The sequence below is a fragment of the Limulus polyphemus genome, unplaced genomic scaffold (assembly GCF_000517525.1).
Source record: "Limulus polyphemus unplaced genomic scaffold, Limulus_polyphemus-2.1.2 Scaffold4182, whole genome shotgun sequence".
In the NCBI taxonomy this organism is placed as follows: Eukaryota; Metazoa; Arthropoda; class Merostomata; order Xiphosura; family Limulidae; genus Limulus; species Limulus polyphemus.
This window is the reverse complement of record NW_013669792.1, coordinates 89081-101867: the sequence shown is the minus strand read 5'-3', so window position 1 is coordinate 101867 and position 12787 is coordinate 89081. Positions and strand designations below refer to the sequence as shown.

Below are 12787 nucleotides of genomic sequence, written 5' to 3'. Positions count from 1 at the left end.
TTTAAACTATGTGTCCGATCTAAGAATGTTGAGGTTAAGAAAAGATAAGTGTTTATTGTTTTCGTGTTCTATGGTAAATTTGATGTTGGGATGAATGGAATTTATGTGTTTAAAGAAAGGTAGTGTGTGTTCTGTAGAAGTGAAACCAGCAAAAGTGTCATCGACATATCTGTACCAGTATAGTGGGGGATGAAACGCAGAATGTATGGCTTGTGTTTCGATCTGGGTCATGAATATATTGACAAGAACGGGCGAAACAGGATTGCCCATACTTAAACCATCTATTTGAAGGAAATGTTCGTTGTTGAAAATGAAGTTGGTTTTAGTCGTTGTACATTCTAAGAGAGAAGCAAAAAGTGTGCTGGGGATGTGCCTTAACTTGTTGGGGTCATTAATGTAGAGGTTGAGTGCAATATTGCAAGCTTCATTGGCGGGGACTTCGGTGATGAGTGACACGACATCAAAACTAGCCATTAAGGCTTTCGAATTTAGTTGTTCTAGTGTATATTTGAAATTGAAGGCATCTTTAAAAAATGAACCTGCATATGTTACATATGGTGTGAGAGCCCAGGCTATGTATTTGCCGAGATTGTAGTTGAATGAATCATAAGTGGACAGTATAGGTCGTAGGGGGCAGTCCTTTTTGTGTGGTTTAGGAATGCCATAGAGTTGTGGTGTGCGTGAATCAGTTTTACGTAGATAAAAATAAATATCGTCAGTAATTAAATTATCTTTTTTCATTTGCAATAAAGGTTTGTTTATTGAGCATTCACTTACCTCTTAAAGGAAGGCGTATCACGATTACTGGTCTTGATGGCTAAATTTATTCTCATCTTCAACATGCTCCAGCCCATTTCCTGCTTCTTCTACTCTTCTTCTATAAGTTCCTTCTTTGCACTGGCTTTTACTCAGATTATTGGTTGGTTGATTTGTTTGTAGTTATGCACAAAGCTACACAATGGGCTATCTGTGCTCTGACCGCCATGGGTATCAAAACCAGGTTTCTAGCATTGTAAGTCCACAGACATACCACTGTACCACTGGGGGGGGGGGGGTGCAGATTATCGGAAAACATCCACTGTTCTACTTTTCTTGAAACCATCTAAGTTTCCAATGAATATTGACTCTGATCATTCCATTAGCCCAACTAGTGTTTTAGCAAAATTTTGAAAGTGTCATTTGCAGACTCCAAGCTCATATCATTCACTGTAACATTCTCTCTCTCACACACACACAAACCAGCTTCCCTTCCCATCTTTCAATGGTGGGCCAGCTCTTCATGTTATATGATGCTATTATCAACCATTTTAACACTTCTATGCTATATTGTCTTCCTCTTCTTTGGTTTGCAAGTTTTAGCTTTGTCTGGTTTCAGGGATTAATTTAAACGTTCATATGTCTGAAACTTCTATTGAAGTATGTCCTATTTGTTCGCTCTTTTCTTCTGGATCGTTACACCACAGTTTTTATAAAAGGTACTCACTCCATATCTTTTTCCTAAGTTCTGGAGTTCTTCTAGTTTCCATTTTATCACCACTGTTTTATGTGCAGTATGTTTCTGACATGCCCCTTCCTTCTCCTTCTATTTCTCTATATCAGTTAAACGATGGCTACTCTCAACAGATCCTATAAGTTATTGTCAACAATAACTTCATTGTGTGAAGTTGTTGCTGGCAATTTACCATGAATGCTCATAAAGCCAGAACTATTTTCTTTGGCCCAATGTGACACAAGTTTCGTCAATGTCATGACACATCTTTATTTAATATTCGTGTTGAGGATGTTCTTCTTAAATTCTCTGACATTATAAAATATGTTGGAGAAACTTTTCACAAGCATCCTACCTAATAACTGCATCTAGTTTTTTAATAATGAAGTTACCTCTCAATTGAAGCTTCTTTGTTGCCTGTCTGGTACCTCTTGTGGTTTAAACCCTCCTTTACTTCTTTACAGATATAAGGCTTTCCTTTGTCTTTGTCTACTTATGGTCTTGGCTGACGAGAGAGGGCAAGAGGGCAGCTGCCCCAGGTCTGTTGAGGGGCCCTGCAGTGGGATATTCCAAAGCTCACTAGAAATCCATACTACTTGATGAGCTAAAATGGCTACTGCTTTTCATGGATTTATGAAGAAATTTGTCAACAAAATTTCTTTTATGATAATTCAGCAAAAGTTAATAAACAGAATGTAAGGGGGACCCAATAATATTACTGACCTCGGGTCCTGCTTATGGTCACACTGCATGGATTTCTGCTTATTCTTTATTTTGTCTTCGTTTGCAGGTTTTGGAACACCATACACTCGTGTTAATATTTCACATCTGGCTACCTTGTCCTACTAAAGACTTTTATGACTGTATTCAGTTTTCGTAATTACTTGTTCACCTTTGGAGCCTTCGTCTTAATTGTATCCAACAATGTTTCCAAACTTAAAATGTTATCTTTGCTGATATGCTTGATCATCTCGTCCACCAGTCTCTCTACCTTATACCTCCTCTGCAACATCTGTTGAACCTACATGTTACGTCACTCTCTTCCAATGATCGTGATTATGTTGACCACCAAATGCCAGATATCCCAGATTATATTTACCTTGAGGATTCACCACTTCGATTGCAAAGCACATGGAAATAATCTTGTGTAACTGGTCTTCCTTATTTATTACTAAAAATAAATAAATAGAAATACAAAAGTTTGTTTGTTTGTAGTTAAGCACAAAGCTACACAAAGGACTATCTGTGCCCTGCCCACTACATGTATCGAAACCCGGTTTCTAGCATTGTAAGTCCACTGACATACTGCTGTACCAAGGGAGGGGCAAATACAAAAATAATGACACGCACACACATTTATACGCATATACATCAAGAATAAAATATTAAAAAACACAAAATTAAATTGAAGCAACACCCACATGCAGTAGCATGAATCCAGAAATCTACGAACCTCATATCCATCATACAACACATTTCTCATTTCTTTTTGTTTTGTCACAGTGTTTCCATTCCTTTAACACAGTTTTCTTCTAGTCATACATCCTTTATTACTTTCTACTTTTTTGCATTGCATCACTTGGCTGAAGAGAGGGTGTAACCCTCTAGTGGCCCACCAGCCTTAACCTGGAATGAAATGATGTATTATCATGCTAACATACTGTTACGTCTCCGTTTGTTAATTAACTTTCCGTAACTTCGTTCCGACGAAACTTTAGCGACACAAGTTCTTACTTAGTAAAACTGGTTTATTCTTTCCGAATATAACTTTACGATACACTTAATTTCAACAAATGTGCTAAAACAAACGCTATAACAACGAACGTGCTCAATAATACTCTCTGACTGCAGATCAATTACTCATTGTCTACACACACATTACATTACATTCACGTTGTCATCATTCGCCAAAGTACAGGATAGTTCTAGAAAGTAGAGGGCGTGAGAATAGTCACGTGATCTCGATGACGCAACAATACTAACACTATCGTGTTTGTTACTGTGTCTCTTTCAGCCTGAATATTTCTGTATTGAGGAAAATGTATCGTCGGTAGCGGATATAGTGGATGTTGTGTAGTTGAAATGTTATCATACTCTCTTCTTTTTCTTGAAATACCCTAAAGGACTGAAAAAAAATGTAGTGTTTATAATTATAATACTGTTATGTATCTGTTTGTTTGTTAATTTCCAGTAAAAATTCTTTCTGAGGAACTTCAGTGATACAAGTCCTTTCCAGATTAAGCCAGTTTATTCTTTATATATACAAACTTTTTGTACACAGTAATTTCACAGTCAGTACGTTTCTCGTTACTTTCAACTTAACAACTTTTATAACACACGCTATAAATCACAGCGATTCACAATCTCGATAATTTCGCTCTGTACGTGTGCAAAACACACACTAGCTCGAAACAGAACCGTAAATTACCCGCAACTCACCGTGACTACTGTTCGCTTCACTCTGCTGGCTTTTCTCACCAGGCTTATATACTAACAAAGAAGCTTCTCCAAAATTCGCGGAGTTCCCTATAATTCGAGAAATTCAATCACGCATGCATGCGTAACAATACTAATAGGCTTAACGATTTTGAAGAAATTTTGTGTGTGTGTGGTTTAACCCTTTGTACTAAAAACTTAAAACTTCTAGATCTAAGTAAATAGTTCAGTTTATTTTGTAACTGTAACCCTTGTTTTGGAATTAATTTAATCGACGATTTGTAGATGTTAAATTTATGGCTAGATGATAATTTGTAACTTGAAGTATTCAACAACAGATGGCAGCAGATTTAGGGATGTAATCTTCATTGAAAGAATCAAAGTGTTATAGAATATCTGTTACTGTGTTAGTAGAGCATGTCGTTATTTTTATTTAGTTGTTAAGCTTTTTCTTGCTTGTTGTTTATGAAAATCCCAATGTAAATAAGTTAAGCTATAAGATTAAATATGATTTCACGTGTATTCAGGGGTGTAATTATGGGTCCACCGGGTTCTGGTAAGGGAACGATTTCATCCCGTATAGCACAAAGCTTTGTGGTTACACATCTCTCCAGTGGCGACTTGCTTAGAGCACAGATTCAGGAAGGAACTAGTAAGTTTCAATTCATGGTTGATATTAGATATCAACTTTTATTCCATATCAAAATGTAAACAGCAAGTTCAGTAGTATCAATCAGTCATCATTATTTTCTGATATAGTGTGCGGCAATTCACACGGGTTGGACAGTTCTCAGCTTCTAGTAATATAGTTTTAGCTACAATTTTTGATATTAACGTTTTCGCAATACTAGGAAATTTTTTATCACACGTATTCTATACCACATTTTTCCAAAAGTATTTCAAGCAAACTAATTTCATTACCTCTACTTAGAAAAATTAGTACATGTACTGAGTGTGGATAAAAATACTTTGTTTAATAATAATACAAGTTTTTAATGTTGTAGAGTAGATCCAACTCAAAATTTAAGAGTTTGTGTATAAACAAGTTTTTTTATTATTATTGGGCAATTTATGCAAAAAATCATTATTAAAGAAAACCATCTACATAAAATATGCCAAGTAAGAACACTGAATACATGACAAAGGAGAAAAGAGTCTGTCAAGTATATTTCTTCAACTCAGTTGCAGGTGTTCAAGCCAGTCAGTATATTGAAAAAGGAGAGCTAGTTCCAGATGATCTTGTTGTCCAGTTGATTCTTGCAGAACTACATACTAGTTTGAAGAATAAAAACTGGTTGTTGGATGGTAAGGTTGTTATGTAATAGTAATTGCAGTAGCTTAAAATCATTATTTTGTATTTACATACATGAGTTATGTATTAGTTATTTCCTATTACTTAGATATTGACATATCTTTCTAAGATCACTCGTGGACAACACTGGATTATATGTATTTGGTCCTTCAAGGCTTTCCTTGTTTACCTACACTTGAGAAAAGTAAAATTTAAGAAATCATAAATTCTCCTATTAAATTATTTGTGAGGTGCCAGCTTCCACTACTGCTGATGGCAAGTCATTTCATAAGCCATTCACCCTGATAAAAACAACAAAAGTGTCTGAACTGGAGCCTAACCTATCTTTTTATCCAAGTCTTAAACTTGTGTCCTTTTGTCTTCAGAATACAGCATGAAGCAATCTGAGGCCTTTATCCTGTTGGTCTTCAGTGTAAACTTCAATAAGATAACTTCTTACCCATCTTTTCACAAGATAAAATGAGATAAGAGACATCCCTGTTACTGTAAGATAACCCATCGATCACCAGAAACATCATACTGTCCCTCCTGTTTTAAAATATGTCAACTGACTTTTTAAAGAAAGGTACAAGAATTGTAAACAGTATTCCAATGAGACCTAACTAGTAATTTATGGAGAAAGAAAATTGCTTATTTTGAAATGTAATCACTAAGTCCATAAAAACACCCTAAACTTATATTAGCTTTGCTACTAACGAAAGAGCACTGCATTGATGGCTTGAGAAACTTAACCACCAGTTTTAGAGCTCACTCAGTTACATACGCTAGTTTCAGAACTTTGTTACATATAGTAACTTTCCTGATTCTAAAACTGTTTGGCTTCGTTAATTAATAAATTTACTTCTTGCAGGCACTTCAGTTACTTTAACTGTTGGAATGCTCTGTTGCTTATGTCAGGCATAAGTGTAGAATCATCTGAGGGGTTTGAATTGCTGCTTCCCTGTTTTAAAGTCTTATTTGCTACCTTATTCTGCTATCGCTTACTTTGTTTTATTATTACTACTACAACTATCACTTCTGCTAGGCTTAGAGCTTTCCTGTTTATTCTTATTCACTGGATTTATTTTTAAGCACCTAATATTCCTACCATACCAACTGTGTTGTGTGTCACTATGCTCTAGAAGATCAGTGCATTCGTTTTTAGATGATTGATTCTTATTCTTGCTAATGCTAGCATTAGGCATCTTATTTTACATGATCAGACACTGAATATTCATGACTATCAAGTGATGTAAAAAGCTAAGAAGTGATTTTTTATTCCCTGATTTTGGTCTCACTACTATTTTGTGCATTCTTTGTTATTGTTAGGGCTGATTGAGTGTATTCTAAACATAACATTACATGAACTTGTCTCATGTTGATTGATTTAGCTGATAAAAAATGTTCTGCCTACTGTAGGAAATATCACATATATAAGTGTACTGTTGCAAATAGTTATTTATACGTCTACACTCTGCTTTATTGGGAGTTTCTAGAATGCTTTCTGTTCTTCATTTTGTTGTGTCCATCTATCCCTATATGATTTCCATCCAATGCTGCTCACATCTGATAACATGTCCACTGGTTACAGCGAGGTCTTCTGCTCTGAATGAGACCTGGAGTTGTGGACAGACGAGTAGGTGTTGCATCGTCTGCCTCTTGCCACGGTCTCATACAGTGGGTCCGCTGGAGTACCCCCATTTCACCATGTTGGTTCTAAACCTTCCAACCTGGGAATGTTGGCAATTGAGGACTTTTCCAAGAGCTCCAGCCCTTTCTACTCCTATGGGAAATCCTCAGCTGGTATGATGCTCTTGGCTGTGTGTGTGTGTGAAGCCCATGGCTTTGTGTGGAGTCTCCATTGGTTGGTGGTATAGTCTGTTGAAAGCAAAAATTATAACAAACTAATTCTTTCAAGGTTGAACATTTTTTTTTAGTTTCATTGTGATTTTCCCATTACTTACAGATAACTATATAAAGTTAGAAGGAAATTCCATATTTCAACCAACAAATTAATATCTTCCTTAAGAACAAACCCATGTTTTATGAACATGTTTAGTAGAGAGATTAAAAACATTTTTATTCTATAAGGATTATTTTAATGGTTTGATATTTGTGTTTTACAAATCCAACTTTGAATCTGTATGATTACATTTTAACAACAAGGAATTTTCTCTTCATTGTTTGTAACAGGAGAAACTAGTTAAGTTCTTATCTAAGTAGACATGTTAAGAATGAAATGTAACATTTCCTGAATGTGGTTTGAATATTTTTATTAAACAGGATTTCCGAGTACAGTATCGCAGGCTAAAACTCTTCAGAAAAACTTCTCCTTATCGTGTGTTTTGAGCTTAAATGTACCTGATGATGTTATCATCGAAAGGGTTAAGAACCGGTGGGTACATGCAGGAAGTGGCAGGACATACCACATACAGTTTAAACCTCCCAAAGTTCCCGTGAGTAAAGATGTAATCAAAACACTGAATGTATTTTGAGCAAGTGACCTAACCATGTCTGTTTACTGTAGAACATTTACCTCAGCTAATTAATTTACTAAAGTGAACAGAATATATTTTCTTGTATTATTATATTTTGTCATTGGCAGCCTCATTTTAATGCCTGTTGTAAAGTTTTTGTTTGTTATTTTTAATATCACTGGTGCTCTGGTTATACAAAATCTGCATGATATTTAACTTCCATCTAAATAAACGTTTCACTTGAGGAGAGTGTGTTTTTGTTTCACCACAGGGTTTAGATGATGTGACAGGAGAACCACTGATCCAGAGACAAGATGACAAACCTGAGACGGTTGAAACTAGACTAAGGAACTATAAGAAACAATCTACATCTGTGCTGGAATTTTATAGGTACTGTTTCATTATCAACTTTGGCAAATTTTGAGCTTCACATACGTAATTGAATTATAAGCAAGCACACAACTACTCTAACATACACTGCAGCTTGATTTTTTTCTTAATACCAGAACCACACACATTAATTTATTTCACCTTATACATATTCAAATAATGCTGGTTTTCAGTCAATATATGTAATAAATAGAGTCGGTGATAATTTGATGTATGGTTACTCTGTCAGCTTTTGTACATATTGAATAGGATGTTATCAATTAATGTGAATAATAGTCAGTGACAAGGTGGTGTATGTATTCAATAGGATGTTATCGGTTGATGTATATAATAGTCATTGATAAGCTTGTGTATGTATTAAATAGGATGTTATCTGTTGATGTATGTAATAGTCAGTGACAAGCTTGTGTATGTATTCAGTTGATGTGTATAATAGTCATTGATAAGTTTGTGTATGTATTCAATAGAATGTTATCAGTTGATGTATATAATAGTCATTGATAAGCTTGTGTATGTCATCAACTGAATTTATACACACCAACTGAATACATACACAAGCTTATCAATGACTATTATATATAGTCAGTGATAAGAGGGTGTATGTATTCAGTTGATGTATATAATAGTCATTGATAAGCTTGTGTATGTATTCAGTTGGTGTGTATAATAGTCAGTGATAAGGGGGTGTACGGTTTCTCCGTAAGCTTGTGTATGTATTCAATAGGATGTTATCAGTGACTGTATATAATAAATAGTCAGTGATAAAGTGGTGCACAGTTACTGTGTAAGAATCTATAAAAATGAAGGACCTTATCACTTTAATTCTTTCACAGAGCTCTTCCATCTGGGGTCCCAATGATTCCTTTTTTGTACCAAAAAGGATACTAGTATACATATAAATTGGATGATGCTCTACTTTGGGCATATAATTAGATTTGAGGGTAGGTTGTTAGGGATCCTGATGAGTTATACAATTTAATCGGGTATATATACACACACCCCCACGCTCAGTATTGTTGGCACACAAAAACATATCTAATAAAAAGGAAACAAACTAGTATAACAAAAATGTGTTAGTTTTATAAAGAGAAGTAAGCGTCAGTATATACGTAACCTAGCTAGCTATAGTAATATAGAAAGTTTTAATGCTACCCCTAATTTTACAGATTTCTTGGTAGGAAAATAGTTTAAAGATATGTTTTTTCTCACTATTTCTGACTTAAATATTTTCAGTTTTACTTGATTATTATTAGCGTAATTGTTTGTTACTATTCCTTGTTCTCTGTCGATTATTTTGCATATTTTATAGCTATAAAGTTAACAGTTGGATTCAGAGATTCTCACTTATTTCAGGGAGAGGGGATTACTGCAGGAGTTCACAGGAAGAGAATCAAATGAAATTTGGCCTCGAGTTCAAGCATACCTTTCATCATTAATAGATAAGAAGCAAGACAAAAGTGTTAAAAGACTCAAGATAACATAGAAATGAATGAGTTTCTATTTACAGCATGCTGTTGAAACAATTCATAGACTGTCTTTTGGAAGGGGTTTCATATTCTTACTGTATCTCAAGAAAAAGCTTTTTATATGTTGTTTCATACTGTCATCTGTTAAAAACCTTCCTGTTTAGCCTTTGCCAAAAGTTTTTAATGTCCAAATAATAATTTTATTGCTTTCTAAATCTTTTATTTAGTATCCTTCTGAAGGAATATTTGTTAAATTGACAGAATCTAATCTGATGTGTATACAGATTTTATTTTGTGAAGTATAAATCATTTTATTGACTTTCATTTAAGAAGTAATAACTAAATAATTCAAAAATTACCAAAGATACAGAATCTGAGTAGAGGATTTCTTGTATTGTTTCATAGCTGATTGTTTTTCATAAACTTTAAATTAAGCCAACTTTTGGAACTTGAGAAGAAGCAAACAGTTTAAAAGCATTGAAGCAACAAGGGTGTAGCCAAAGTAGAGCCCATACTGTAACCCATCATTTGATAGAGTAGGGTTAAATTATAATTAGTGAGTTTTGGTGCAAAACCTTTTGAACATGCATTTTGTAGCAAAAAAATAGAATTATATTATTTTTTATACCTGAATATTCAAGAGAGAGATATCTTCATTATTTGTAAGGATTCTAGTAGGTATTGTTGAATATTTGTAGTTTTCTAGCTCCATGAGCAACTTGTTCATAATGAAGGTCAAATCCAGTGAGTGTTTTCACAGAATAGTGTGTCTGAATTTATCATCCTATGATTCAATTTATGGGAATTATCAAAAATAATTTATAAAATAGATAATTTCAACACCTCAGCATATTGGTTTAGATTATGATGGTTGTACTTTGGTACGTGAAACTATTACATTATACTGTGTGATTAGAATTGTTTCTGTAAGAGACTTGCTGTAGGATTTTCATATAGGTTTTTGTTTGTTTGTTTGTTTGTTTGTAGTTAAGTACAAAGCTGCACAATGGGCTATCTGTGCTCTGCCCACCACGGGTATTGAAACCTGGTTTCTAGCATTGTAAGTCTGCAGACATACCACTGTGCCACTTGGGGGGGCTATATAGGTTTTATTAGTGTCTATTTGCTTATAGTAACTTTTGAAGTTTCTTTATCATAAGTATAGAATGTTCATGAATTGATAAAGTACTTTTTGATCTTGTTAAGCTACTAATGATGTTGGATGTGCTGTAAAAAACATATACTTTGTTTTTCTTGTGTATTTTGATTATGTTTATTTTGACTTTGTTATCTAACTTTCAACAGAATTAACTGACCTACAAACTGTATACATAGATACTGTAAGGTAACCAATATAAAACATGCTTCCACTAAATTCAAAAAACTATTCCTTGAAGAAGTACTTCACACCTTGTCAGCTTAGAAAAGATAAAGAAAATCCATTTTTTCTAAATCTAAACAGTCCAAAGGATAGATAGGTCTACTAAATTGGAAGTTGTAATATTTTCTTCTTGTAATGTGTATTTACTGATCATATTGGTGCAGGGATGACATCACTAACATTTATTGATGATATTGGTGCAATGGTACCATTACCAATGTGTATTGATGATAGAAGTGTCATTACCAACATTTATTGATATTATTGGTGCAGGGGTGATGGCATTTTAAAACCTTGCCTAGGGTAAAAAAAATACCTAAAGCTTTCCCTAGAAGCATTTAGTGGAGCTCATTTTAATGTAACTTTCATCTGAAAGATTAGCTGTCAATGTTTAAAGAACTATTTTACTTCCATTCCAGAGTGACTATCTTCAACTTTTGAATACTGTGTATTTTATATGAACACAAACCTTTGTGTAAGCTGGTGATATTACACGCACTTGTAAAGTAAATATAAAATTATTTGGGTTTATATTCTTATGAAAAGTCTACCTTGAACACATGGTGCACTTTAAAGGTAAATATAGAGTCACTTGGGTTTAGATCGTTATGAAAAGTCTACCTTGAACACATGGTGCACTTTAAAGGTAAATATAGAGTCACTTGAGTGTAGATCGTAAAGATAAGTCTACCTTGAACACATGGTGCGCTTTAAAGGTAAATATAGAGTCACTTGAGTGTAGATCGTAAAGATAAGTCTACCTTGAACACATGGTGCGACTTTAAAGGTAAATATAGAGTCACTTGAGTGTAGATCGTAAAGATAAGTCTAGCTTGAACACATGGTGCACTTGTAAAGGTAAATATAGAGTCACTTGGGTTTAGATCGTTATGAAAAGTCTAGCTTGAACACATGGTGCACTTGTAAAGGTAAATATAGAGTCACTTGGGTTTAGATCGTTATGAAAAGTCTAGCTTGAACACATGGTGCACTTTAAAGGTAAATATAGAGTCACTTGGGTTTAGATCGTTATGATAGGTCTAGCTTGAACACATGGTGCACTTGTAAAGGTAAATATAGAGTCACTTGGGTTTAGATCGTTATGAAAAGTCTAGCTTGAACACATGGTGCACTTTAAAGGTAAATATAGAGTCACTTGGGTGTAGATCGTAAAGATAAATCTACCTTGAACACATGGTGCACTTTAAAGGTAAATATAGAGTCACTTGGGTGTAGATCGTAAAGATAAATCTACCTTGAACACATGGTGCACTTGTAAAGGTAAATATAAAGTCACTTGTGTTGATATTGTTATGATAAGTCTACCTTAAACACATGGTCTTTTTCTGAAACAGTGCTCAATATCTGTTTGCTTTGAGCTAGAGTAGTTAAGAAAATACCTTACACATTGTTGGAAATTTCTTGTATTTTCATCAAATGGTTTGTGGTAAAAGGTTTCTCTATAAAAGTAATAGATTAAATGCTGATCTGAATGCAGATAAAATTATTTTTTATATTGGAAATTTGTTGTTTTTATACCAGTTTGACATATGGACTTATACTTTACTTATTGCAAAAATTGAAATTATGTTTTGTGGTAATATAATTCCAATAATTTACTTGTAAAAGCATGATGTCTAATTTAATGCCAGTCAAAGAATCATTAATTTTTCACTAGTCACTTATCTATCTATTTATACTGTTTAAAAGCATGATGTCTAATTTAATAACATTCAAAGAATCATTAATTTTTAACTAGTCACCTGACTGTTTATACTGTTTAAAAGTATGATGTCTAATTTAATGCCAGTCAAAGAATCATTAATTTTTAATAGATAGATAGGTGACTAGTGTATA

At 34.0% G+C, this 12787-nt stretch overlaps 1 protein-coding gene across 2 annotated transcripts in view; it reads left to right on the top strand.

The window, feature by feature from the left end:
• Positions 1 to 4293: 4293 nt before the first annotated feature.
• LOC106470721 (GTP:AMP phosphotransferase AK3, mitochondrial-like) overlaps positions 4294 to 12787 on the top strand; it is a 10469-nt gene continuing 1975 nt past the window's right edge. The window contains exons 1-5 of one of the 2 annotated variants that reach the window (XR_002613105.1): positions 4294 to 4577; positions 5108 to 5230; positions 7500 to 7672; positions 7965 to 8083; positions 9437 to 12716. Coding sequence is in view for 1 of the 2 variants with exons in the window: in XM_013931286.2 (XP_013786740.1) it covers positions 4433 to 4577; positions 5108 to 5230; positions 7500 to 7672; positions 7965 to 8083; positions 9437 to 9566 (690 nt within the window). In the remaining variant the exon portion in view is untranslated. Of the gene's footprint in view, positions 4578 to 5107; positions 5231 to 7499; positions 7673 to 7964; positions 8084 to 9436; positions 12755 to 12787 lie in introns of those variants that run through there. The other variant, XM_013931286.2, reaches the window with a different exon arrangement.